Source organism: Euwallacea fornicatus, chromosome 3 (genome assembly GCF_040115645.1).
Source record: "Euwallacea fornicatus isolate EFF26 chromosome 3, ASM4011564v1, whole genome shotgun sequence".
NCBI lineage: Eukaryota > Metazoa > Arthropoda > Insecta > Coleoptera > Curculionidae > Euwallacea > Euwallacea fornicatus.
This window is the reverse complement of record NC_089543.1, coordinates 2,633,569-2,657,578: the sequence shown is the minus strand read 5'-3', so window position 1 is coordinate 2,657,578 and position 24,010 is coordinate 2,633,569. Positions and strand designations below refer to the sequence as shown.

Sequence of the window (24,010 nt, the reverse complement as noted above, 5' to 3'; positions counted from 1 at the left end):
TCACCGATGCTTGTGTGAGACGTTCCCATGGCTTCCACATGAGAAACAAGAAATTTTAAGTTTAAGCGTGTTACATGTTGGCAGCATCTGATGTTAGTGGTGGTTGGTACTTTGCGGAGTACTCTTTGTGCTCCAGTGTGCACTCTAAAAATGAAAGATACTTCATACTTCAAGGCCGAGGGATGTTTATTACTTGTTTTTATTTTTAAATAGTATTAAATTGTATTTTCTAAATATTTTTCCCTACACTTATTTTCTAAAATGATTAGCTCGAAACGTTCGTCGTTTTCTTCCTCTAAAAGCAGTAAACATAATGGAAAGTTGAAAGAAATTTTGTCCTCATCTTCATCACATTCAAAGTCTGGAGAACCCAAAATTGCAGATATTAAGGATTTCACCCACTTGCCATATGTTAAACAAGTGGATAATGCCACCTTACTGCCCAAATATACCTCAGGTGAGTGTGTTTGATGTGACACAAAGAGAACTTATAGACCAACCCGCATATGATAAAGAACAAGTTCTTGTACCTTATACCATAAAGTATACTCAGTGACATAGAGGAAGTTCCCATTTTCAATATCATAAATTAAACTGTTTGTACTTTAAACCAAAAAAATGTAGTAATTTGTTTTCTCTCAAAAAAAGTAGTAATTATTTAAGCTCAGACACTTATAAACTTTCATTACTGGTAAATGAAATTCTTTACTAAGAGATAAAAGTATATAATCTAAAACTGGAACCCCCTGTATAATTACTGTCACTTTGGTCCTTTTTTCAATATTTTACAAGATTTTTGTTTGAAATTTTTATTCCATAATAAGACACATCTCGAAGGTGTCCCATAGCATGTAGAAAATCCTAAAAAATCGTGATAGAAAAACCAATTAAAATAATGTGTAAGCAGGAATAGAATTTTGAGAAAAATGCCTTTTTAAATTTTAGTGCTCTTGCGTAGTGCTGAGGAAGGAGTCGCAATGGATGATTTAGACCAACTGCAGCAAGAACTTGAAAAGCTGTTGTCATCAAATGCTCTTAGGATAAAATTTTTTGTGGGAGAATATTCACATGGAGAGCAAAAAGATTCACATGACAAAAAAGGACATGATAAAGTGCCTAGATTTTATCTCAGTTATTTTAAAGTACTCATTTCCTCAAATTTAGGTATCTTTAAAACGAAAAAGGCCTGATGACAAGTCTATGAAATTCAAAGATTCCAAAAGTGGCCTGCGACTAGTAAAACGCGATGCATTTAAGTCCTTTAGTGAAAAATCCTATAAAGAAATACCTAAGATTACCCTTCCTAGAAATGACAACTCTGATAAATTTTGGGCTTCAATTGAACCATATTGTGCACCAGTTAACAAAGATGATGTTGCAGTAAGTTTTTACTCCTTTTTACTATTATAGTCCTGGATAAATTGTTGTAGTTTTTGGATACACTTATACAAGAATTTTCCAAAGAGATTGAGATAAATATTCCAGACCTTGGACAACACTACTCAAGTTCATGGTCTGATGATATACTTAATGATGAACAAAGTTTAAGTAAGACTGGTGGAAAAAAACCAAGTGATTTCAAAAAGAATGGTTTGCAATCGTAAGTTACATAATTTCTAAATTATCTTTTTTTTGTTTCTTTTTATTTTTATTTTTTAGAATGGTCGACTCTTTTGGTTCACCTTATACTCAAAGGCTGCTGTCTTTGACAGAAAGAGTTCTAAAGACCTCAAATCCTAATGGAGAGAATGGAGGCAAGAATAACAAAATCAAACGTAAATTTCTTTTCAAATTGTTTTCTAATAATATTTAATTATTATCATTATTTTTTGCAGCAGACTTTGTGAAACTGAAACAATTTGGCTCCAAAGTTGGAGCCTGTTTAGATAAAAGATTATTGAATGAATTAGTTAAGCAAGGAATTTTAACTAATGATGATATTAACAGAGTGAGATTGTTTATTATATAAATAGTTCTGTTTATTAAATTAGTATGCTTTCATTTTTTGCAGAATGTACCTGAAGATGAAATATTAACAGAAATTAAAAAATGTCAACAAGAACTAATAAGTGTGAATGAGTACAACCTGGAAGAATTAATGAAACTGAGGACAGATGTCATGAATGATATACACTGCAACCAACTGAAGGATGACTTGGACAAAGTTGATAAAGAGGTAAGTTGCTATTTTACATTCAGACACAAGAAATAGTTTTTTTTTGCACTGCAGATGCTGGACCTGTATAATAGTATAATAGTAGCGAGAATGCAAGATGAAGGCAAAGATTATGGAAAAGGCATCCCTGACAAAACTATTAAAGAGTTTGAATCAAAAGCAAACGCCTTACTTAGGCAACAACACGTTCTAAACAGGGAAATTAATAGCATGACGGATATGTCAATGCTTTACTGATGGTTAAATTCAATATAATTGGGTTCCGTGAATTGTACCACCAGATGTTTCTGGGCCGGTACATTTAATGAACCTGGTTATATTGAATTGAAACTTAAAATTTTTATTTTATTTGTATAAAAGTTTTGGTTTCAATTTGACGTCGTGCAAAGATTATGTTCTTGCATAATGAACCTATATATTATATTTAAAAAAAATCTAGTTGCCCGCACCGCTAATTTTTCATTAATGTAATATTGTTTGATTCATCTTTACTCAGTGGATATCATATTGGACAAGGAATTTTCTAAATATTATGATTAGAAGCATATTGAAATTAGAGTAATTTTCATTTAGCCCATAGTAGGGTAGCGGAATCATTTATGTAACATTACATCTATAGAAAAGATCTTTAGTCCTAATATTTGTGCCCTTTTTAAACTTTGATTTACTGTAGTGTCTAAGTTATTTTTCCATGTTTCCACGAGACTATAGGTGTGTCAAGCATTTTCTCAGAATTAAAAAACTGCTATCGGTATGAAATCGAAATTGTTTGTGTTTTTTGCAGAAGTACAATAAAATGAAGTATCTAATTTCCTTATTTTAATTTTTCTTTAAGTTTTAATTTAATCTCTAATTTAACTTAAATTAATAAAAATGTATCTTAATAAAGAATCTTCAGTCAAAAATTAGGACTAGAGATCTTTCTGCTAAGCAGTTTAAAATAGCATTATACGTAGTTTATGTAGGCCTAGTTTCTCGGCAACAACAATGCAAACCAAGTTGGTAAATAACTTAATACATAGGGAAAACTTGGTCTACAGAAAATAATGGTTTGCAATTATTCATGTTTAAAGGTTTTATTACTGTCCATATACAGGTTCCACTATAAGCAGGTAGACGGTTGCTTTAAAATACAAAATGATATTTTGGTCATCGATATACATATATATATACACAGTTATGTGCAAAATAGTAGCACCAAGCAAATTCAATTTACTTATTCCCGAAAATTTATTTAATTGTAATTTGAATAATTTTAAATACATACATAGTAGGAATCAACACTATTAAAATATTTATTGTAAGTAAAATTATAGAGGAAAAGTTATTTATTCTATTTATAAACTCAAAAAATCAAAACAACAATATTTTGGTGTGCAAAATAATAGCACCAATGTAAAAAAAGTCTTAATTTACAAGAAAAAACTACTAACATTAATTATTATTGACTAATACTTGATTGAGTCTACCAATTTTTGACATTTTTTGACTGGAATTTTGTATCAAGAATTTTTAATACTTTTCCACAACTGATTTCTGTTGGCAGGCTTGGCTTCAAAAACCGACCTTTCACGTCACTCCACAGGTTCTCAATAGGATTGAGGTCTGGCGATAACTTTTTCCAAAATATTTGTATAAACAAATTGATCCATGGTACCTTTAATGCGAAATATGGGCCCAATACCATAGTAGGAAAAACAGCCCCAAACCATAACAGAAAACCCTCCATGTTTGACGGTCTTTAACGTATATTTTGGCTTAAATTTAGTATTGGGTGGATGTCTTGCAATATTCCTCTTTCCAGAACTGCCAAATAATTCAATTTTTGACCCATCCGTTCATAAAATATTGTGCAATTTTGCAGGGGTTCATTCTAAATAATATTTGGCAAATTGCAGTCTTTTAGAAACATGCTTCTTAAAAAACAAAGGGGCTTCTGTAGAAGGCCGTTCTTTCAAATTTTGTTTTATGAAACGTCGTCGAACAGTAGACGTATTAATATTTATATTTAATTGTTACTTAATTTGTGTAGATGAAATAAACGGATTGATTTTTGTTAGGCGTACTATATTCCGGTTATTTCTTTCTGACATTTTTTACTTACATCAGAGTGTTTCCATTGTTATGAACCATTTTTTAGCATTGATAATCATTTTATTGGAGCATCCCAGTACATCTCTGATAAATTTATAAGTTTTGCCTTCGTTAAAAAGTTTACGAGTTAAAGTTTATTGCTCCGATGTGCAATGTTTTGCCCGACCTATATTTTTCTGATTAACAATCATAATTAAACTATTTATTTTCAACGTTTCACAAAATACTTACCCAAAAAAAAGACATAATCACAAAAGAAATCAAAAATAGAAAAATAATCCGAAACTTATGCGACAAGACTTTCAGTGGTGCTATTATTTTGCGCAGCTGTATGTAGGTGTAAAAATTTAAAACACGGGGAAATCCCTTCAACGTACTAAAACCTAACCTAAATTTGTATTTAAACTATTCGTCTTAGGTGCATTCAATACCTAGACAAAACACGATTTGAAAACAAACTGTATTACGAATTTTAAGTAAATAAAACTTTTTTGATTGCTTGGTGCTATTATTTTGCACATAACTATATACTGACATCAATAGAGAATGTACCATAAAAAACATATTTATTTGGATTAGATCCTATATTATAAAATAATTTTAAAATACGTTCACAATTAATGTTTGTCGATGACTAAAATTTTATCTTGATATGTTTTATTTTAGAAGCTGTCACCCGTCCACGCGCTAGTGGCGAACGGACCATTATACATAATAAATATAGTAATGTAAATGTGTTTCAGTGTTAAAAAGAGATATACATAGTGTTTAAATTAATAAATCTTTTTGAGGCAAATATTTTTGCTGATTAAAATTGAATTTTGTTTTATTAGTACCTCCATTTAAGAGTTCTGCGAGTTATTCTCTGAAATAACACAAGAGAAGCAGTAAACAAGGCTTTCTATCACGTATTTTTCTGAACACCTTGCAACAGTGGTTTAATCTTGTCTGGCATTAAATTCACTGTTTTTTTTCTTAGCCATTAGAGTGTTAACGAAAAAATCACTTCTTACTTAATGCGTACTAATTATCCACTCTAAAAAGTTTTCATAGCAAAATTTTAATCTCGTGTTTGTCGTTTCATGTTGACATTTACCTGGTAATTATCCAATCAATAAAGTATTAGTTTACGCCTTCATCTGGTGGGAATTACAAAAGGCCCGTCCGGCTCAAGGTCACAATTCAACGCCTTAACCCGCCGGACTGGAAGTTGGTTTTCAATTTTTAGTTCATTTAACCTGCATAAATCATAAGGGATTTCAAAAAATGAATCACTATTGCCAGTGATACTAATCGCCAATTATTTTTGACTTATTTTTCGGTTAAATTTATTAAGTTGCTTGATTCGACTTATATTTCTTATTCTTATTTACAATAATCATTCGTTGTTTACAGCGTTCAGTCAATTTATACAGGGTTCCATTCACTTTAATTCTAATTTCAAATAGAAGTTCTCTCTCGAGGTTAGTTTATTTCCTTTTAGCACGTTGCAGTTCCTATTAATTAAAGAACAGACAATTTATTTCAAAAATAAACGTCTATTGATCATACATATTTTTGGGTATATGCAATAAAAACTGATCAGCTCTCGCTGAAAAACTGTTAATTTAACATTGGTTATTTAACAAATGTTCTTTTATATAAAAAAACTTATACGTATTCTCTCGTTTAACAATCGTGCCTCCACGAAACGAGATATAAACTTCTATAAACATTGAGTATTAGTATACAACCTTTACAATGAGCCTAAATTTTAAAACAATTAAGTAGAAAAAATAAAAACTCATTAACGGCTTTAAAATTTCAGTTCAACATGCCTTGGCACACAGTATCAACTACACACGGCAATAATTTGTTGTTAACAAGTTTAAGTCATACTTTATCAATTACGTTACTCCATTTAACATAACGTCACAGGAAGGAGAAAGACGAGAAAAATTCAAATTAAAGTCTTTACCTTTGTATATAAACTTGTCAGATCTTCAAAACTATTGGAACAGTTTAAAGTAATTAAATGAAGACTTCATAATAGTATCTACGGCTCTTCAATAAGCACACAAAGGGCCAGAAAAAAACCTTCCCAACATTTTAAAAGTTCCAGCCCCTGCAAACCAGTATCATGAAATTTTTAATATGTTTTTTAAGTCTTCTGGGAGTGATGTTATGACATCTTCTATTCTTTGATTTAATTGTCTCTTGACCGTTTCGCTAACTGGAATGTTATGTTCACACTCTCCTAATTTATTTTTTAATCTCAGCACCATATCCACAACTTCAACTTCAGGCCTATCTTGCACCCAGTTTTTAAGGTCCTAAATCATACAGAAAATATGTCTTAAACTTACAACGTTGTAAACATTTTACTTACAGCTTTTGAAAGTGCTTCAGTGTGAAGGGCTTGTAATTTCTGTGAGAGTTCTCTATATCGCGTATTGTACCAAGAATTAAAATTCCGGGACCTAAAAAACTTTCTATAAAGACCTATCCAATCTCCTTTTATATTGGTTTTATTTAAAGTTAACTGAGGTCCTCCCGTATCTAGAGTTGCAAAAAAATGTTCTGGGTTAAACGGGCTTGGGATTGGAGCTGCCTGCAAAATACTGAAAGTAATCACGACGTATTATACCTAATTTGTAACTGAAAACAGAACACCAACAATGGTTTGATTGAAATAATTTTTAGTATCCAAACCTGTTTCAGCCTTTGTTAAACTTGCCAATTTAATGAAAACTTCCTTGACTTCTGGTTGTAAATATTTAGAGTAAATGGAGGTTCTTCAAAGGGCACTATATGATGATAAGTAATATTCTAAGAAAACATTGCCCCTTTAATGTTATCGTGTTTACACTACAATATTATCCAAAAATCCTGATGAAACAAACGAATGCATGAATATAATTAAGAAACTGATTATTTTTAGTATTCATATAAACAAGTATATGTATATACCAAAACGTATTTCAATTAAACTGTTATACTGAGTGTTTTATTTTCTATGTCACGTGATATGTTTTCCTTTTACTAATTGACAATAATACCCCACCTTAAAAGCAGACACATCTTTCTGCAATGGCATCAGGCTGGCTATGTATCTCTCTAGAGGATACATAAAACTATGAGTAAGTTCTACTAAATGCTTTCTAAGTAATGCAGATTGAGCTTCATCAGGTCTATTTGAGTTTACTCCTGACATTAATTTCTTAATGATATTTTTGTCTTTTTGTAAAAAAGTTTTATATGAGCTGTATATGCCTGATGAATTTTCTGATATCTTTGTTACAGCTGGTTTCCTTAATTTGTACTTTGAATTTTGACCTAGAGACATTAACAAATGATATAATATTGACACTACTTTATATGCTAACTTACCAATATCATCATTTAATATTATAGTGTGTGGCCAATGTTGAAACGTTTTAGTGAAAAATGGATTAGTAACTCCTAGTATTGCAGGCGGAGGAAAACGTTGAAATCGTTCTTTGCTAGTGTATTGCTTATATTGCTTAAATTCACTGTCATGTATTGTAAAGTAAGGTCGATAATCTCCACAAAATTGAAGTGGAGCAATTAACCTTAAAAAGGAAAATCTATCTGTTAAGGCTACTTGTTAACTCACATTTATTTAATTTACCTAGTTAAAGCTAAAACCATAGAAGAGCAATTAGTAGGTGATGAAGCCATAACAACAATTGGTTCTGATGTTATTACTAATTCCCATAATAAATGAATGTGTGATAATACAGGTTTGAAAAGCTCAAAAATGTTAAAGTCTTCCACTTGTGTTAAAATTCTGTTATCTCCTGTTATTTCATATCCGCGAATCGAGTTTATTGGTATGCAAGTCTAAAAATCTTCATGATGACCCAAAAAGAAATAAATCAACATTTAAAACTACCTGAAATACATGTCCTAACACAGGCAATGCAATATTTGTGGCAGAAGTGGGGGATGGCCATTTTTCTATGTTATGACAAACTCCCTCTAAACATTTATCTCCATGGTCAAAGTATTCAGGTGCAATATAACTACATATTTCAGTGAATAAATTATTGAATGGAAGATATGATAGAAGTACAACACTCTGAAAAACATTTTTGTTAGTAATAAATGACAGTAAAGTAAAAATTAATTGCAAATGACAATGTTACTGACCTTTTGAAAGTAGCCTCTAGGTAAGTTAATATCTCTGACTTGCCTGAAATAAACATAGCCCCACATGTATCCCTCATCTATTTTCAAGGAGGGCGGACACTTATTATTATAATTGACATGTTCAGGTTTTAAAACTCTTTTGGTTTTACATGGGAGTCTCACAACGAACTTTGTATCTCCCATACATCCTGAATTTGAGTCTGGAAAGGCTGAGTAACATATATTTGATGTTTCTTGTTCTGTTAAATGTATATTTTTGGGATATTTGACCTAGAATTTAACAATAGTTCTAGAGTAAAATCAAGATATTAGTTAAAGAACGTAAGTAGTCGTTTGCGAATAATAAAGAGGTGCTAATTAAATTAGTATGAGATATGCTGATATACCTCTAGTGCTTGTCCCAATTCCAAATCAAAAGTTACCACACAAATACAATGCAGCCAGTTAGTAAATCCTTCCCAGGAGTTTTCAGTCGCTATTTCGGTGTTAGTATCGTTGTTTGACCCATCTGTCATGTTTATTTATAGGAAATAAACTTAATAAAAACAAACATAATTTATGTTAAAAAATTTCAATAAAGCAACAAAAACGTTTAAAGAACTCAGGCTGACAGAACTGCCGCTCACATTGAGCAAGTGACGTAAACTAGGTCGTGTTCCGGAATCAAACAACAAATGTGAGAGGTGAGTATATTATCAACTCTTTTTGTCTTAATAACACTCAACTGTTGCGCCCTCTCTGATCAAGGCATCTAACTGCGTCTGCAGCATCTGCCTAGATCTAGAGAAAGAGAAAATGAATTAAATACATGAAATAAAACTCTTATTTCTCCGTAGATTTTCACGAATTTAAAATAAATAAAAAAGTAAGAGTGATCTGTAAAATTTTTCAACTTTTGTAGCTAAAGGTCTCGACGAGTTTAAATCGATGCTTGTTTCTTCAGTTCTGGACTTTGGCGAAGAAATAGCAGGGACAATTACAAATACCTTCCTGCTCTCCTACCCTAACTAAACTATTAAACAATTTTTCATGCTTTCCTACTTCACATTTACATTGGACAATAATCAATGACAGTAGACATAGATCCAGAATAGTCATAACAATTAACAACAGGTCATGAAAATTTTTGATGAAGTGTTCATTAGATCTCCTAATTTATCCAACTGCAATTACTCTTGGTAATTAATTCACTTGCGAAATTAACTCCTTACCCTTATGTCTCTCTGGCTGAACTGTAATCTGTGATACAACCTAAGAAGATCCTTTGAATATATATTTCTAATTGCCCCTCTGTTAACCGGTATGAATTCAACGTAAATGTTAATTTTGAAATTTCGATCCTCTTCATGCTTAAGAACCTAAGCCCAATAGAATATTTAATACTGATAATTAATAATACCGAAATAAAAATTTAGTAAGTAGTTGTGTCGAATCGGACTACTAATTCACCCAAACGCAAGATTACTAGTTTTAGTTTGACTAATTAACAAAGCAATTAGGATGAAGTAAGTAACTAACCCCACTTTTTCAGTTTTCATTAGAATTTGACGTTTAAAAGGGGGCCGAGAAAATTGTAAATAACTTTTTAAATGGCTTCTTTGTGGCACTATCAAACCGAAACAACTCTCGAAATTCCATCGACCGAGTTGTTTTCGAACGTAACTTATTATATAATCCTTGTTACAGTAGAAGAAGTTAAATGGAAAGTCAAACATCGTTACAAGGACTTCTATAATCTACATAACAGACTAGTCCTTGATCATGGAGTTTCGAAAGACATTCTCCCTTCAAAAAAAGTTATTGGAAATAAATCCAATAAGTTCGTGGAAAGCAGACGTAATGCTCTTGAAAGATATTTACAGAAAATCCTCACATTTTTAAAAAGAATGATGCCTAAAGTGTTTGTCGAGTTCTTGGACTTTCACTTATATGACACCTATTTTTTACTTCAGGAATTATCTTTAAAATGTTACGCTGAAGCTGATTTCATTTTATCATCAACTAAGACATACACATTAACACCATTGGAGGTTTGTTAGTTCATATTTTATAGAAAATTTTATTGAATATTTTTTACTTTTTGCAGTTGCACGCTATAAGCAAGTTTTTAAAAGTACCCTTTTCTGAAATGGAAAAAAGGCTTGATTTGGGGCCTATATTAGACATGTGTTCACAGTTAGAGAATCTAACCATTGCAGGTAGCTCTAATAACTACCTTCAAAGTAGTATTGTATTAAATAAACTACCATTTGAAATTACCCATCTGAAGGTATATGTGATAACAGTTAATTGCTTTGAACTAAATGGCATTTATTACAGATACACAATAGTTTATATTTGAAAAATGTATCCTTAAAAATGATACATTCCCTTGGAAACTTGAGAAACACTCTTAGTTCTTTGAGAGTTAGTTATACTACTGCAGAAAATGTAAGTGATGTACTTCAATGTGATGTTTTGCATAAAACCACAATTGAAGGAAGTGAGGTAATTGTGTATTATTGTAAATTTAGTCTATGTGCTTTATTGTGCTCTTTATTTAAGAAATGGTTGGCATTGGAAACCTTAGATCTTAGTCACAACAATATTGTTGATATAGATAAAACAATAAGTCTAGCAGTGAACTTGAAGCATTTAGTCCTCAATGACAACAAAATTTCAACGATATCAAACCTTACACACTTACCAAAGCTAGAGCACCTGAGTATTGTTAATAATTTAATTACAATATGTGAAGAATTACACACAAAAGTGGGCAACATAAAAACTATAAATCTATCCCAGAATAACATTGTAACCACCAAAGGATTCTACAAAGTATATTCATTAGAAAATTTAGACTTAAGTTGCAACAAAATTACTGATGTGGAAGAATTAAAATATTTAGGAAAATTGCCTTGTCTTGAATATATGAGGCTAACTGGTAACAGTGTTTCCACTGCAGTTGATTATAGGGTAAAAGTATTGGAATCATTTGGAGAAAAAGCAAAAGACATATATTTAGACAATGAAAAGGCGTCTCAGGCTGAACTAGATAAAGTATCAGTATTAAGGGCTTTGAGAATAGTCAAAGAAGGGAAAACACCAGATTTATCAATAGAAAAATCAGATAATTCAAGTAGTTCAGGATAATGCTATCTTTCAAATAGAGGGTTTTATTGGAAATTGGACAGAATCTAATGGTAGGTTATTTACATTGAAACATCTGTGATATGGTAAAGTAACAAAGTGTTTGAGCTGTTTAATAAAAAAATGTGTTCTCATGTCGGATATTAATCAAAGTAATATATTTTGTTATTGGGTTTATTGGTACTTTTTATTGTTAGCAAATTATGATAATTAAACTTTAAAAATAAATTACTTTTGTATCTTATGTATGATAAAACCATGAATGCAAAAAATTGGTTTTACAGAAATGCAGGCTTTGGGAATAGCCGTCCTTTATGGCCTTAGTGCAATAGGTAAATGAGAATAAACTAATAAAAGAACGACTTGCAAAATGTGAGTCACTTTGGATTCGCCACATCCCATCTAAGTGGAGTAATGGTAATCCCGCCAACTTTGCAATCCAAATCTGCAAGTGTATTAAGGTATGTGTGATCTGGTTAAGCAAAGTAATTTGTATTTCTAAGTACTGTATTCTAGCACATGTGGCAGTTGAATATTGCGCCAGTATATGTCCTTTACACTCAGAGATTGTTGGTAATACGTCTCTTTATGTAACTGTGACCAGTCAACACGTTGGCCAGAACTCTCATGTACTTTTTTTCGAGTCGAACGAGTGGCCTCGCCCGCCAACTACGCTATGCCAAGTCGTTCAACGATACAAGAACATCCGCTCAATCACCACTCTTAAATACAGAAATGCCAGGCTTCAAAAGATCCCCATGGTCTGGGTAAGCCTGTAAGTCAGTGTACCACATCTTTTCTCTAGGATGATTTCTCACCATGGATTTTTTTGCATTTGAAGATTTGCTTCTCGAATAGTAGCTGCATTCAAAATCCCCCTTGAGAAAGTATGATAACTGGTTCAATGCATTATCAGTTTTTATGTACTTTCTTATGTTCCTATAAACACCTAGACGCATAAATAAAACAAAATGATCACATTTCAATAACTAGTAATATGTAATTAAAACATTAAAACTCTATCACAGAGCCAAATAACATATTAATGTGAAATATCACTTTTATATTTTATGGGTGTAGGTCTATACTCTTTTTTCTCGTGATGCCCACCTGCCGAGGTGGGGGCATGTAAATAAGGAGTTGCACTAAATCTATGACCAGCAATGTCTACTTCATATGAAGCGTCTTTGGCAAGAATGTAGTCTCTCGTTACTATTCTATTCTCTACTTTGGCAGGTCGCGTAATAAAGCCCAAACAAATCAATTTATTGGCCCCAAAACCATATCTGAAATTTGAATTCTAAATAATTTAATAATTTAATAAAACCCCCTCTTACCCTGCAGAAGTAACTGTGCCTACAAACTCATTATTTCTGTAGAGTGGTTCGCCACCCCAAGGCCAAATATCAACATCAGGATCAATATCGTTGAAATGGAAAAATACAAGTCTTTTCCTAACACCTGAGTTACTTTGTTTTAATAGTGCGTCTTTGCCAATAAAATTCTCTTTCTGAAATTATAAAGATCAAAAAGAAAGAAGTTACACATCATCTTCCTTCTTCAATCAACATACCTTATCTAACTTAACGCTCCAATCGGTGCCAGCCTCAAAGGGTGTAGTGAAACTATTCAACTCTTCGGCCCAAAAGGGAATAAACCTCTCCAATCGCATGTAACGTTGAGTTATTACCCCCACGTCCCGAACTCCATAATCTCTTCCTACCTACATTTGAACAGTTGTGACCGCAGCATTACAACATAAAATGACACTCACAGTCATCAACTTGTAATAGACATGAAGGGCATATTCAGAAGGAATGTACAAGCAATATCCAGGCTCTCCAGTATGAGTAAAAGACATCACCATAACGTCAGAGGCGTAACCAACGTTTACTTTCATATAAGAAAAAGGAGTCATCTTGAAATCACTATTCGACAGCTCCGTCAGCAATTGAATTGACTTAGGACCAACGACATTTAATACTGTATACATTGATGTTACGTCATTTAAAACTACTCTGGTGTGATTTGGTAAGTTTCTTCTCATCCATTCATAAACCCTTGTTTGTTGACTTGTAGGAGAAACCATAAAATAACTAAAATGATATCAGTGAGTCTCACCTCTTACAATTCTTACAAAAATTTAACCTATTTGGACTTTGTCGAACAAGCATACAATCATTTTCATATCCTCCTCTGATATTTTGCATTCCCGTGTGCACAATAGTTCCAACAGGTATGTCGATATCATTCGAACAAATTTTCTGCAAGTACTGCACTGCTTCGTTGCCAGGGGACTGTAATTAATTTAATTCCAATTAATCCTCATCTTAATACAATCAAGAAACATATTTATTATTTACAACAAATATCAAGCATTATATACAGACACAAATAAAAACGAAAATCTTAATCTACTGGATGCCTAAATATTTTAAGGGCAATTTTAGGGTAATCGTTGTGCTTTTAAGAGCTAATAAAGATTAAATTAAAATTGAGTGGGATAAAAAAAAATCAAACTAGAACCACTATTTTGAGTAGTAACAAATCTGCAAAAAACGCAAACTTTAGTGAAAAAAAAAGGGAAAAAAGCTTTGTCAACATGCACAACACGATGATAACATTTGTATCGAGATCACCAAGAATTGTACCTTAATTTCAATCTTTGAAAATGAAGACATATCTATTATACCCACTCCTTCTATGCAAGCTAGATATTCCTCTTTTACAAAATCGAAAAACTTTGGCTTGAAAAATGTGCCTTGGGGCATTTGAAGCTGCCTATGCCCTTCTGAAATTGTAGGCAGACATCTTTAGAATTATGGTAGCAGTGTCACACAAAAGACCGCAGCACAGCATAAGAATTGTTTTTAACGTTATTTTATAATGCGGACTTTGTACGACACGAAATGGACCTACATATTTAAAAAAATTACTTTCTACGTACTTTCGTAGGTTGTGTCAAAATAAAGAGCTCTTTCATATGCCATTTTAATTCCAAATACAGCTCCTCTGGTTTGTAAAACGCTGTATAAAGGAGAGCAACGCAGCTCCCTAGCATATTTATATTCGCATTGAAATGGATATAAAATCGAGTAATGTCTAAAAATTATCACACATTAGCATGACACATTTATTAGGACACTTAACACTTGAATTTTAATTAAAAACTTACCTTCCCACCACCTCTTTAATTCTTTGTTTCAAATAATGCCGGCTGTTATGAACATTCAAAAATCTTTGTAGAATAAAAGGTAATAAATCCTGCCGTGGTTGTCCCTCTATTATCCACTCAGCCACAGCTTTTCCAATGCCGCCAGCTCCCTTTAAATAACTTTATATTTAAAATGAAAATAATGTGATCTCCACTTACCTGTAGAGAGTTGCCATTCATTCCACAGGCAACGAAATAGTTTTTTACTTCCGGTGCTTCTCCCAAAATCCATCTTCCATCGGGAGTAAAATTATCTGGCGAGTTCACCAATTCGGGTTCAGGACATCTTTCCAAAATAGAAAATCTATTTACAGCACTTTCCCACAACGGGCCTGAAACAACTTTCATCTACCTATTTGAAATCACTATTTGCGGTTTAACTTACGAAAATGATTTCTGTCTTGTTTAACGTGATTTTTCCAATCTTTAGGAACCATTCCTTTTTCAAATGCTGGCTTCGCCTCGCGTTCAAACCATCCTACCATTAAACCTCTATTATATTGTCTTGCATACATGTGATTGTCGTAATCACGAATTATAGGGAGAAATTCCTGCATACGCTCATCTAAAACTCCTAAGACATGTTTTCTTTACAGAGAGATTAAAAAACAAATTATTAGAACTCCAACCAGTTGTAGCATAAAAATGTTCTGCAGGGTAAGCAGGAATCCTCACATTTGGACTGCATTGCAACCCAAGTTCTCGTGCCCACATGCCTGCACAATTGACAAAATATTCACAATGTATAGTCCCTAAGGCGACATATATTTAGCAACTTGATAATATTAGTTCAAGATATAGATACCCTTATCTGTTTCAACTGCATAAACAACATCATTATTTGTTAGAACTTTTTTGACGGTTGTGTTTTCAATATATTTGGCTCCGCCTTTTTGAGCCAATAAAGCTAAAGTGTCACATATTGCTTTGGGATTAATAACTGCATCATCAGGCACCCAAGCAGCCCCTAGAATAAAACTTTCAGGTATTGTATTTAAAAATATAAGTTTTTTTATTTTTTGAATCTAACTCAACAATGAAAAAAGCCCCTTAATGATTTTTAAACTTTTCTCATTTAATTTTTTTCTACCTCTTAATGGTTTTCAAGGTACCCCTATATATAAGCCCATTTGACTCCCATTGTATATCAAAAATTTAAAACTTGAATAACCTGTAATTTAATAATAAAGCATTCATTACTAGAAATTTGTTTATAGAACTACATGATTACAATTCTGCTGCACAAAACTTGACCACTCTATATATACCTTCCAGATCATCAACTTTAATATATGGATGAATTTTATGAATGTCTGTCCGACTTAGCAATTCACAGTGTAACCCTGTGGGTATGTTATATGCCACCCTTCTTTTAAGGGCTATAAGCCTATCTTTTGTTTGAGCTAAATTCAAACTCCCACACTGTTTTAGATCAACGTCATAGCCCATATTTTGTAATTTCTTATATAAATTAATACTATACCTAAAACAGTCACATGTATACCTATTAATTAGACTTGAATTAAAATATGGATTACCATATGACATTTCTGTGGGAAATTGGTTTAAATAGGCCTAAAGTACCCGACCCAAAATGAGAAGTCCCACTACCAATTTTTCTTTGTTCGACAACTGTAATATCATTCCATCCACTTTGAACCAAGTGATATGCCACAGAGTTGGCCACAACACCTGCTCCAGCAATAACAACTCTGGATTGTGTGGGAATTGTTGCATACGCAGCAGTGCAAGTAATATAGGCACATTCATGTGAGACTTGAATTAGTCTGTGTGGATGAAAAAGGACTCTATTCATTGTGATCCCTAGAAATTATGGGGAAGTGCGTTCAACCCGCTGGTTAAACCACGACTAATAAATTTATTACTAGGTGCTACTACTATTATTAGACAAAAAAACGAGTGGTGTTCTATAAATTTTTTTTTATTATGAATTTAAGTAATTTTTTTTAAATATATACTACTCACTTTTATTGATATTTTTATTCTGAGTGGTTTTCTTGAACGTTAAAAGTTTATCTAAAATACATATTTACAATATTTACATTGACTGAACAAATTGAATAATTTAAATAAAAAAACAAACACATTGGCACAAAAAAAAGAGTTTCATTTAACGGTTATGTCTTATCGGTGTAAGAACGAACAATTGGGAGTCGCACTTCGGAGCCACAAAAAACTTCATCATCTTCTTGTCTGGCATTACGCGCAAAAAGGACAAGTATACTGTTCGGATCACACTAACACACGGCAATAAATTTTTTGGTAAAATACCTCCAAAAATCTAGCAACCTTCTAATCTGCATTCATTCTTATTTAAGCAGATCTTGAAATATTGAACTAAAACATAAATTCTTATGTATCAGTGTAGACAGTAACGAACGCAGACACCGAACACAGTGAAATAATTATGTAACTGAACTACTTCTATTGGCTGCCCTGCTAAACGAAGCTGTCGTCCGTCACATGTTCTTATTCTTTTTTTGCAGACATCTGGCAAGAAAAAGGCAGAATTGAGTGATATGATAAAATTCTTCAATTACCACTAAAATAGTAAATCATATAGCAAAAGTTGTAATATGATATTGGATGAGTTAACAAGTCAATCAGCCTGAAATTTAAAGTTCAATTACATTTGTAAAGTGCTAGAAACAAAGGTTTGGGCGCTTAAGTGATAAACAAAAAATGGCAGCCTTACCAAGAAGAATAATCAAGGAAACTCAACGTTTAATGCAAGAGCCGGTGCCAGGAATTAGTGCCGTTCCAGATGATAGTAATGCCCGTTATTTTCACGTTATCGTAACCGGCCCTGAAGATTCGCCATTCGAAGGTGGGCTGTTTAAGTTAGAATTGTTCCTACCCGAAGACTACCCTATGTCTGCCCCAAAAGTTCGTTTTATTACGAAAATATATCATCCAAACATAGACAGACTAGGTAGAATTTGTCTAGATATTCTAAAAGATAAATGGTCTCCTGCACTTCAAATACGTACAGTGCTCTTATCCATTCAAGCCTTATTGAGTGCACCCAATCCTGATGATCCCCTAGCCAATGATGTTGCAGAATTATGGAAAGTAAATGAGTCTGAAGCAATTAGAAACGCTAAAGAGTGGACACGTAGATATGCTATGGACAATTAAACTGTGCTTATTGATCAAGCATTGTCACTTTTTTTAGGTACCCGTCAGCATCAGATTGTATAGACTGGCATGATTATTGTAAGTAGGTTGGTACTGTTGGAAAAGAGTTGTATTTGCACTCACAAGTATAAAGTAATAGAATTGAATCCCTGCATTTATCACCAGCGCTGACCTAGCTTATTTCAGTTCCATATTTTTTGTACCATTTTTAATAGGACTTATGTATAAGAGTGTTATTTTATAATTAGTGTATTACCATTCCTATTGATGAATGGCCAGCATGAGTTTTAAATTATATTGAGACTTAAAATTGTAATATGTATTCTTTACCTGGCTTTAAGCTCAAGTTATTTTATTTTCCTATTTAAGTTTGAGTGCCAGTCTAATCATTCTGAATATTGTTGGTCAATAAAACATTCCAAATCACTGTCATTTTAAATATTTTTATTGTGTCAAGAATGATATCATTTTATTTTCTTCAGCTGGCACTGAAGTTTTATTGAATTATAAATTTAAATTCCTATCTATATTAATTTTTAAAAACTTAATAAAACATATCAGTTATATTTTTCTCAAAATGCTCTAATTAAAAAGTACTTTACGTGATTTGGAATGTAATTTCTCTCATTATTTAACATGAAACCCCCACTTTGGTTTGTCTTTTGCAAATAGTTTAATTTACCATATTGACATTTCAACACTCTAAGTTAAAAGTTGGATTGTCCTGTTCTGCAATTAGATGTCAAGAAATGTGTTGCAAAATGTTTAAAGTTTATTCTACCTACATAGACTTATTGAAGATGTAGAACCTTGATGAGTTAAATTCTCATTTCATTTATTTATCCTAATAATACATTACTTTCTTATAGTAGTCAACCAAAAAAACCATTAAAGTAAGATTATTTATGATCCAGAATGTTTTAATTCAAAGAGTAATTTTATTCTTGACAAGTATCCGTAAAGAACATACAACTACCTAAATAATTCAGCTTTGGTATATATCCTGTGCTTAGACATGTTTAAAAGGGTGGAACGTAGTTTGTTGTAAATAATGTTATGTAAGGCTTTTTACGAATAAATTCCTTTCAAAATGTCCATTGTTTCATTTACAAATGCCCAGATTAAATTTCAAAACGGTTTACTTACTGTACGAACATGTGTTTGTTACAATAATCAGTAAAATTCCTGCTAGAAAAAAATTGTTTTTTGTCTGATAAAGTTGAGAGCCTTTAATCAGTGTAGGATCTCATATTCGTCATGTTCTTTAGTTTAAATTGCAGCATTAGTGACAAAAATATGAGAATGCGTCAAATTTGTAATAACATTATCACAAAAGTATACCTTGCCCGATTAATAAGTATAGCGTGATACACCTCTTGAATAGGCAGTTGATATTAATAAAACACATTCTCAGAGATAAAAAATATAATCTGGATCAGAAAAACTGAATAGACATATACGGGGTGGCAACTTCTTAAATGGATCTATAAGATCTCTATGCGGCAAAATTAAACGAAACAATATATGTATATGTAGATGACACCTGGCTGCATATTTACAGATCAAATTTCGCAGAATTATTTTATACAGAGGGTTTTAAAAAATCTTTTTTTTAGACATCAGCAGCTTTGTAATTTAAGATTTGTAAAATATTGTCATTTGAACTTTTGCTCTATCTTTTGAAATCGCCAAGTTACGGCGCTATATTCACGTCAACCCATATAGATTTCTGTAAAATCTTTCATAAATTTGGATATATATCCAAAACGAATCATACAAGCTATTTTGCTTAAACTCCACAAATCCATCAAAAAGGCACCACTTGGGTACCACTTTTACATTTGATAAAATAAAATAAAATGGCTGGTTAGATGTTTTGCCGCCATGTTGTCATGAAACTTGCACCTCTCAAGCTCATATCTCATATCAGTTCTAAGTTCTAGACTATTGGTAACCCCTATATAAACAATAATATTACCTCCACATGTCAAGTCTATATTCCAATTTTTTTATTTCTTTCAGAGGTAGAATACGAGGGTTACAGGGTTGCACTATATAAAACAGAGAGATAAATTTTCAGACTTTCCTTAACTATATTTGCGTAATCGATCAGGCATTCAATAAAATTTCTAGTGGGATATTCTTTATGTGGGGAGTTAAGAATTACAAAGTCAAATAAAAAATCAACAACAGTTTCCGAGATAACAGAAAATGTCTCCTTATTCAAAATGGTTTCGATGTATTGTTAGCGTTGCCATTGACTTTAATATATATAGGTCGGGTTGTGTCGGAAAATTATAGCTTTTTCATAATCGTTTAGGTGTATTTCAAAGCTACACATGTAGTAGTTTTGATGTTTCGGTGCCTAGAGCGTATAAATACTAAAATAAAGCTAATATGCTCTACTTTTCAATAAATTTTATATTTCTGCTCAAATTTAAATAGCTATCGACGAAAGGAATTGATACTCTGTCAATTCTATTATCTAGGCATTGTTAGGTTCTTAGAGATATGGTGGTGTATACTAGGAGTAATTAGGGTAATCTTATTTCGACAAAACAAAAGTCAATCAAAAGCTGAAATGTTTTATGTGCAGCGGTGGCATCCGTCAACTTTAAACAATTGTTTCATTAGTTGCCTCACTGTCACGTGATACTGAACATTTCATTGCTCGCATAACGTAAAATTGCGAAAACTCTCTTTAATCTGTGTATTGGGTGTCCGTGAATCTCTGGAAGGGTTAGATTGGAGGCGCTAATATTCTGAAAAAACTGGCTTCGAGTGATTCATATATGAATTAAAACTCGTTTATTAATTAGGCATAAAAATTACTGCAATGGCTGTTTCCACCAGGATATTAAAAATCGTCGGTAAGTCCCTGTAATCCTTCAATGACCTTACATAATGTGAACACACTCTGAAATTAAAATAGAATAATAGGACCTTGAAATAGAATTTTGAATAAGTGCATACTGTTTTAGGTGTTTTTTTTTGTGCTGTTTTGCATCGGAATCATTTTTAATCCTTTTTAATTAATTTTTTTTTGCCCTAACCTATATTATATTGAAGATCAAAGTTCACGATGTGACTTGTTTTTAGTATTTTAAGATGGCCTTTGAAACTTGATTAGTTCACCTGAATCTATATAGAATAATTATGCTGGCTTTATTTACATCATAATTGAAATCAATAATTGCACTGTACTTAGGGGAAAAGTGTTATTTTTGCAATTTTTTCATAAAAATTAAAATAATAAAGTCAAAATATCATAAACAGCTATAATATGAAATTAATCATTTGAATTATAAATTAAAAACACACGCTCTTGTACAAGTTACCCTATTTGACCTGACCTTTCGATATCTTTATACAAATAGATAATACAGTTGATAATAGACACATGTCAAACATAAGTATGTTCCACACAAAGGTCATGAAGTGCATAATTATAACTAAACTTCAAGTTTAAATTATGAGGCATGCAATCCCCAAGGAAGGGGTAAGAATCTCTTTACATGTTCATGCATTTCACAGTTGCAAACTTACCTAAATTAAGAATAAATGAAAACACAAGTGAAGTCTGGTTTGACAATTGTTTCTATGATCAGTCATATAGGTAGGTGTCATTATTAACCTGCTGTAGAGATAAGGCCACATAATATATTACTTTCAGTCATTCAATCTACCCAATAATTGTCTCTTAAAACTAATACTGAAAAAAACATTTTACATCAATTAAATCTTTGTTGAATATTTTTATATTGCAGGTGTCAAATTTGGCCAGTCCATCCGTTTCACAAGCTATGAGTCCTGCAGGTGGAACTTAAAAATAAATGCCAACACCAAAGTAATTTGCCAGGGATTCACAGGCAAACAGGGTACCTTTCACAGTAAGCAAGCAATTGAATATGGAACTAAGCTTGTTGGGGGAGTTTCCCCTGGAAAAGGAGGGAAAACCCACTTGGATCTTCCAGTTTTCAACTCTGTTAAAGAGGTAAGTTTTTTTTAGTAATAATGTTGTCCAATTATTACCTCTCTCTCTGGTTAAGTATTTGTTATTACATAAAGCACTCTGTTTATCAAAACACCCAAAACCACTTGAAATGCATGGATGAGTATAATGTATATCCACAATGATGTACTTTTAATGGTTACTTATTCTGCATTTATTTTTCTAATAATATGAACTGATACCTTATTGAGTGCCTAATAAAACCCACATAATACATAGTTGTGTTTCTGATGGGAACTTTAGATAACTAAAAATAAATAACAAAATATTTGAAAATAGGCCCGTTCTGCGACTGGAGCAGATGCTACTGTAATCTATGTGCCACCCCCAGGTGCAGCGAAAGCCATTGATGAAGCAATTGAGGCTGAAATACCCCTTATTGTGTGTATTACAGAAGGTTGGTAGCAATAATTGTGTTAAGCTACATGATTTTCATGCAGGCCTTATTACTAAGGTATTCCTCAACATGACATGGTGAGAGTAAAACATAAGCTTCTACGCCAAAGTAAAACCCGGCTTATTGGCCCTAATTGCCCTGGAATCATAGCACCAGAACAATGCAAAATCGGTATTATGCCAGGCCATATTCATCAGAAAGGAATTGTGGGTGTAGTTTCAAGGTCTGGTACGTTGACTTATGAGGCGGTCCATCAAACTACTCAAGTTGGTAGGTTTTCATCAAATCACCTTTGAAGATTGACCTACGGTTAAATAACTTTCTATTTAAGGTTTGGGTCAGACATTGTGCGTTGGAATTGGAGGAGATCCGTTTAATGGAACAGATTTCATTGATTGTCTTGAAGTATTTTTGAAAGATCCAGAGACAAAGGGTATCATTCTTATTGGCGAAATTGGCGGTGTTGCTGAGGAGCAAGCAGCTGATTACTTGAATAAACATAATTCAGTAGGTTTGATTATTAAAGGTTCTTGAACAATAGCTTATTTTTCCTTTTCATAGGGTCCTAATGCTAAACCTGTTGTTTCGTTTATTGCTGGAATATCGGCTCCTCCTGGTCGTAGGATGGGACATGCAGGAGCTATAATCTCTGGTGGAAAAGGCGGAGCTCAAGATAAAATCAATGCTTTAGAAAAAGCAGGAGTTATAGTTACAAGGTATATTTATTGAACTATGAAAAAAACAGGAAATTGATGTTTTTATTAACTTTCAGATCACCAGCACAGATGGGCACGGAGTTGTTGAAAGAAATGCGCCGCCTAAATTTGGTGTAGATTAGATTTTAAATAATTTATTGTTATTATCTTTATGTATATAAGAATTAAATGTTAAAAATTTCCCATACTCAAAATTATTCCCTCATAACATATATATCAAGATGTAACTGTAGATGGCAAGAATAATGTTTAACCTTTTCTCATAATGTCATAGAGCTTTAAATAGGTTAATTCCATCGTCGCAATAATGACATTTTGAGAAGGACACTATTACCGAGCTTATTACAGGTTTGAAATTTATAAAAAGCACGAATTTCTGAAAGCGCACTAAAGAAATATACTCGTATGTAAACGTAATGATTTTAATTATATTGGAGCAATGTTGACTTGTTTTAGTGCCTACATAAAGGAAACATTCATCAATATAGCGGAAACTTCGAATAAAACGATTTTAAAGTAACCACTGTTATTGAAATGCTTTATATATGTTTCTTTATATACCTAAATGCTATTTTATTACACGTTATAAAACAGTTCAACTTTTTATTTTTGATGGCATACGGCGCTATCATTACTGTATCGGTTTAATAAAACATGTTCTATATCTATATTCTTGTGTTGTTTAACAACTTCTAGATGTCAAATCGTAAAAGAAATCCGATTTGTTGAAGTCAACATCATTTTTTCCTGGATTGCATGACTTCTCGTCACAATAGTAATGTAACAATTCAGTCAGATTTATGGAAGAGTTTACCATAAAAAAAATATATATCTCCGGGTTATTTGAAAGCTTTATAAGAAGTCCTTTCTCACTGGTCACATGCCCAAACTTTTAAATTAGGACAATTTTCTAATCTAGTTGATCAAAATGGTGATTCGTCTTCTCCAGAGATTTGCTCAT

The 24,010-nt window shown here is 32.4% G+C and overlaps 6 protein-coding genes across 16 annotated transcripts; 4 read left to right on the top strand and 2 right to left on the bottom strand.

Annotated features, from left to right (window-relative positions):
* The first annotated feature begins 24 nt into the window (after window positions 1-24).
* Window positions 25-5,089, top strand: Ada3 (transcriptional adaptor 3). 2 transcript variants are annotated; one of them, XM_066301994.1, is made up of 8 exons: window positions 25-457; window positions 946-1,112; window positions 1,165-1,380; window positions 1,431-1,600; window positions 1,660-1,775; window positions 1,839-1,948; window positions 2,012-2,176; window positions 2,231-5,089. In XM_066301994.1, exons 1-8 carry the CDS (start codon window positions 262-264, stop codon window positions 2,411-2,413), a joined length of 1,323 nt encoding a protein of 440 aa, XP_066158091.1. In that variant the 5' UTR covers window positions 25-261; the 3' UTR covers window positions 2,414-5,089. The 2 variants fall into 2 exon arrangements, with proteins under 2 accessions (XP_066158091.1, XP_066158090.1); XM_066301993.1 differs by having other exon boundaries at window positions 1,836-1,948.
* Window positions 5,090-5,788: 699 nt separating this feature from the next.
* LOC136350378 (protein DENND6B) lies at window positions 5,789-9,915 on the bottom strand. 3 transcript variants are annotated; one of them, XM_066301988.1, is made up of 8 exons: window positions 8,809-9,202; window positions 8,423-8,692; window positions 8,166-8,351; window positions 7,902-8,113; window positions 7,640-7,842; window positions 7,314-7,585; window positions 6,639-6,860; window positions 5,789-6,582 (listed from the first exon to the last, which is right to left on the bottom strand). In XM_066301988.1, exons 1-8 carry the CDS (start codon window positions 8,935-8,937, stop codon window positions 6,388-6,390), a joined length of 1,689 nt encoding a protein of 562 aa, XP_066158085.1. In that variant the 5' UTR covers window positions 8,938-9,202; the 3' UTR covers window positions 5,789-6,387. The 3 variants fall into 3 exon arrangements, with proteins under 3 accessions (XP_066158085.1, XP_066158086.1, XP_066158084.1); XM_066301989.1 differs by lacking the exon at window positions 8,809-9,202 and adding an exon at window positions 9,634-9,915 and having other exon boundaries at window positions 7,314-7,842; XM_066301987.1 differs by having other exon boundaries at window positions 7,314-7,842.
* LOC136350381 (nischarin) lies at window positions 9,229-16,760 on the top strand. 5 transcript variants are annotated; one of them, XR_010734150.1, is made up of 6 exons: window positions 9,229-9,600; window positions 10,109-10,452; window positions 10,509-10,691; window positions 10,742-10,909; window positions 10,967-11,604; window positions 11,836-15,677. XR_010734150.1 is itself a non-coding variant. In XM_066301991.1 (4 exons), the coding sequence occupies exons 1-4, from the start codon at window positions 10,012-10,014 to the stop codon at window positions 11,552-11,554; spliced, it is 1,380 nt and encodes a 459-aa protein (XP_066158088.1). In that variant the 5' UTR covers window positions 9,940-10,011; the 3' UTR covers window positions 11,555-11,726. The 5 variants fall into 5 exon arrangements, 1 of the variants encoding a protein (XP_066158088.1); XR_010734148.1 differs by lacking the exon at window positions 9,229-9,600 and having other exon boundaries at window positions 9,939-10,452; window positions 11,836-12,012; window positions 12,068-15,677; XR_010734149.1 differs by lacking the exon at window positions 9,229-9,600 and having other exon boundaries at window positions 9,939-10,452; window positions 11,836-12,326; window positions 15,362-15,677.
* LOC136350377 (pyruvate dehydrogenase phosphatase regulatory subunit, mitochondrial-like) lies at window positions 12,527-16,581 on the bottom strand. Of its 2 annotated transcripts, XM_066301985.1 has the most exons (14): window positions 16,304-16,581; window positions 16,034-16,248; window positions 15,571-15,732; window positions 15,395-15,517; window positions 15,151-15,339; window positions 14,925-15,097; window positions 14,727-14,875; window positions 14,499-14,653; window positions 14,203-14,342; window positions 13,700-13,848; window positions 13,326-13,647; window positions 13,125-13,274; window positions 12,889-13,061; window positions 12,527-12,837 (listed from the first exon to the last, which is right to left on the bottom strand). In XM_066301985.1, the coding sequence occupies exons 1-14, from the start codon at window positions 16,579-16,581 to the stop codon at window positions 12,594-12,596; spliced, it is 2,622 nt and encodes an 873-aa protein (XP_066158082.1). In that variant the 3' UTR covers window positions 12,527-12,593. The 2 variants fall into 2 exon arrangements, with proteins under 2 accessions (XP_066158082.1, XP_066158083.1); XM_066301986.1 differs by lacking the exon at window positions 16,034-16,248 and having other exon boundaries at window positions 16,304-16,420.
* On the top strand, window positions 15,619-19,017 carry LOC136350387 (ubiquitin-conjugating enzyme E2 N). 2 transcript variants are annotated; one of them, XM_066302009.1, is made up of 3 exons: window positions 15,619-15,750; window positions 17,273-17,901; window positions 17,962-19,017. In XM_066302009.1, the coding sequence occupies exons 2-3, from the start codon at window positions 17,469-17,471 to the stop codon at window positions 17,985-17,987; spliced, it is 459 nt and encodes a 152-aa protein (XP_066158106.1). In that variant the 5' UTR covers window positions 15,619-15,750; window positions 17,273-17,468; the 3' UTR covers window positions 17,988-19,017. The 2 variants fall into 2 exon arrangements, with proteins under 2 accessions (XP_066158106.1, XP_066158107.1); XM_066302010.1 differs by lacking the exon at window positions 15,619-15,750 and having other exon boundaries at window positions 17,282-19,017.
* Window positions 19,018-20,553: 1,536 nt separating this feature from the next.
* Window positions 20,554-23,717, top strand: Scsalpha1 (Succinyl-coenzyme A synthetase alpha subunit 1). 2 transcript variants are annotated; one of them, XM_066302833.1, is made up of 7 exons: window positions 20,554-20,794; window positions 21,692-21,918; window positions 22,216-22,333; window positions 22,391-22,603; window positions 22,665-22,840; window positions 22,895-23,049; window positions 23,106-23,717. In XM_066302833.1, exons 1-7 carry the CDS (start codon window positions 20,761-20,763, stop codon window positions 23,164-23,166), a joined length of 984 nt encoding a protein of 327 aa, XP_066158930.1. In that variant the 5' UTR covers window positions 20,554-20,760; the 3' UTR covers window positions 23,167-23,717. The 2 variants fall into 2 exon arrangements, with proteins under 2 accessions (XP_066158930.1, XP_066158928.1); XM_066302831.1 differs by lacking the exon at window positions 20,554-20,794 and adding an exon at window positions 21,212-21,540.
* Window positions 23,718-24,010: the final 293 nt, after the last annotated feature.

Coding starts and splice junctions, on each gene's coding strand:
- Scsalpha1 (XM_066302831.1), top strand. CDS start 21,486: ATGAAAACACAAGTGAAGTCTGGTTTGACAATTGTTTCTATGATCAGT. Junction 21,919..22,215: donor TTTTCAACTCTGTTAAAGAG/GTAAGTTTTTTT, acceptor ATTTGAAAATAG/GCCCGTTCTGCGACTGGAGC. Junction 23,050..23,105: donor GCAGGAGTTATAGTTACAAG/GTATATTTATTG, acceptor ATTAACTTTCAG/ATCACCAGCACAGATGGGCA.
- LOC136350387 (XM_066302009.1), top strand. CDS start 17,469: ATGGCAGCCTTACCAAGAAGAATAATCAAGGAAACTCAACGTTTAATG. Junction 17,902..17,961: donor AAACGCTAAAGAGTGGACAC/GTAGATATGCTA, acceptor CACTTTTTTTAG/GTACCCGTCAGCATCAGATT.
- LOC136350381 (XM_066301991.1), top strand. CDS start 10,012: ATGGCTTCTTTGTGGCACTATCAAACCGAAACAACTCTCGAAATTCCA. Junction 10,692..10,741: donor TTGAAATTACCCATCTGAAG/GTATATGTGATA, acceptor CATTTATTACAG/ATACACAATAGTTTATATTT. Junction 10,910..10,966: donor CCACAATTGAAGGAAGTGAG/GTAATTGTGTAT, acceptor TCTTTATTTAAG/AAATGGTTGGCATTGGAAAC.
- LOC136350378 (XM_066301987.1), bottom strand. CDS start 8,937: ATGACAGATGGGTCAAACAACGATACTAACACCGAAATAGCGACTGAA. Junction 8,114..8,165: donor TGTTAGGACATGTATTTCAG/GTAGTTTTAAAT, acceptor GAAGATTTTTAG/ACTTGCATACCAATAAACTC. Junction 6,861..7,313: donor AAGATGTGTCTGCTTTTAAG/GTGGGGTATTAT, acceptor AGTATTTTGCAG/GCAGCTCCAATCCCAAGCCC.
- Ada3 (XM_066301993.1), top strand. CDS start 262: ATGATTAGCTCGAAACGTTCGTCGTTTTCTTCCTCTAAAAGCAGTAAA. Junction 1,381..1,430: donor TTAACAAAGATGATGTTGCA/GTAAGTTTTTAC, acceptor AAATTGTTGTAG/TTTTTGGATACACTTATACA. Junction 1,949..2,011: donor CTAATGATGATATTAACAGA/GTGAGATTGTTT, acceptor CATTTTTTGCAG/AATGTACCTGAAGATGAAAT.
- LOC136350377 (XM_066301985.1), bottom strand. CDS start 16,581: ATGAATAGAGTCCTTTTTCATCCACACAGACTAATTCAAGTCTCACAT. Junction 15,098..15,150: donor ACAAGACAGAAATCATTTTC/GTAAGTTAAACC, acceptor AAGTTGTTTCAG/GCCCGTTGTGGGAAAGTGCT. Junction 13,062..13,124: donor GGAGCGTTAAGTTAGATAAG/GTATGTTGATTG, acceptor TTATAATTTCAG/AAAGAGAATTTTATTGGCAA.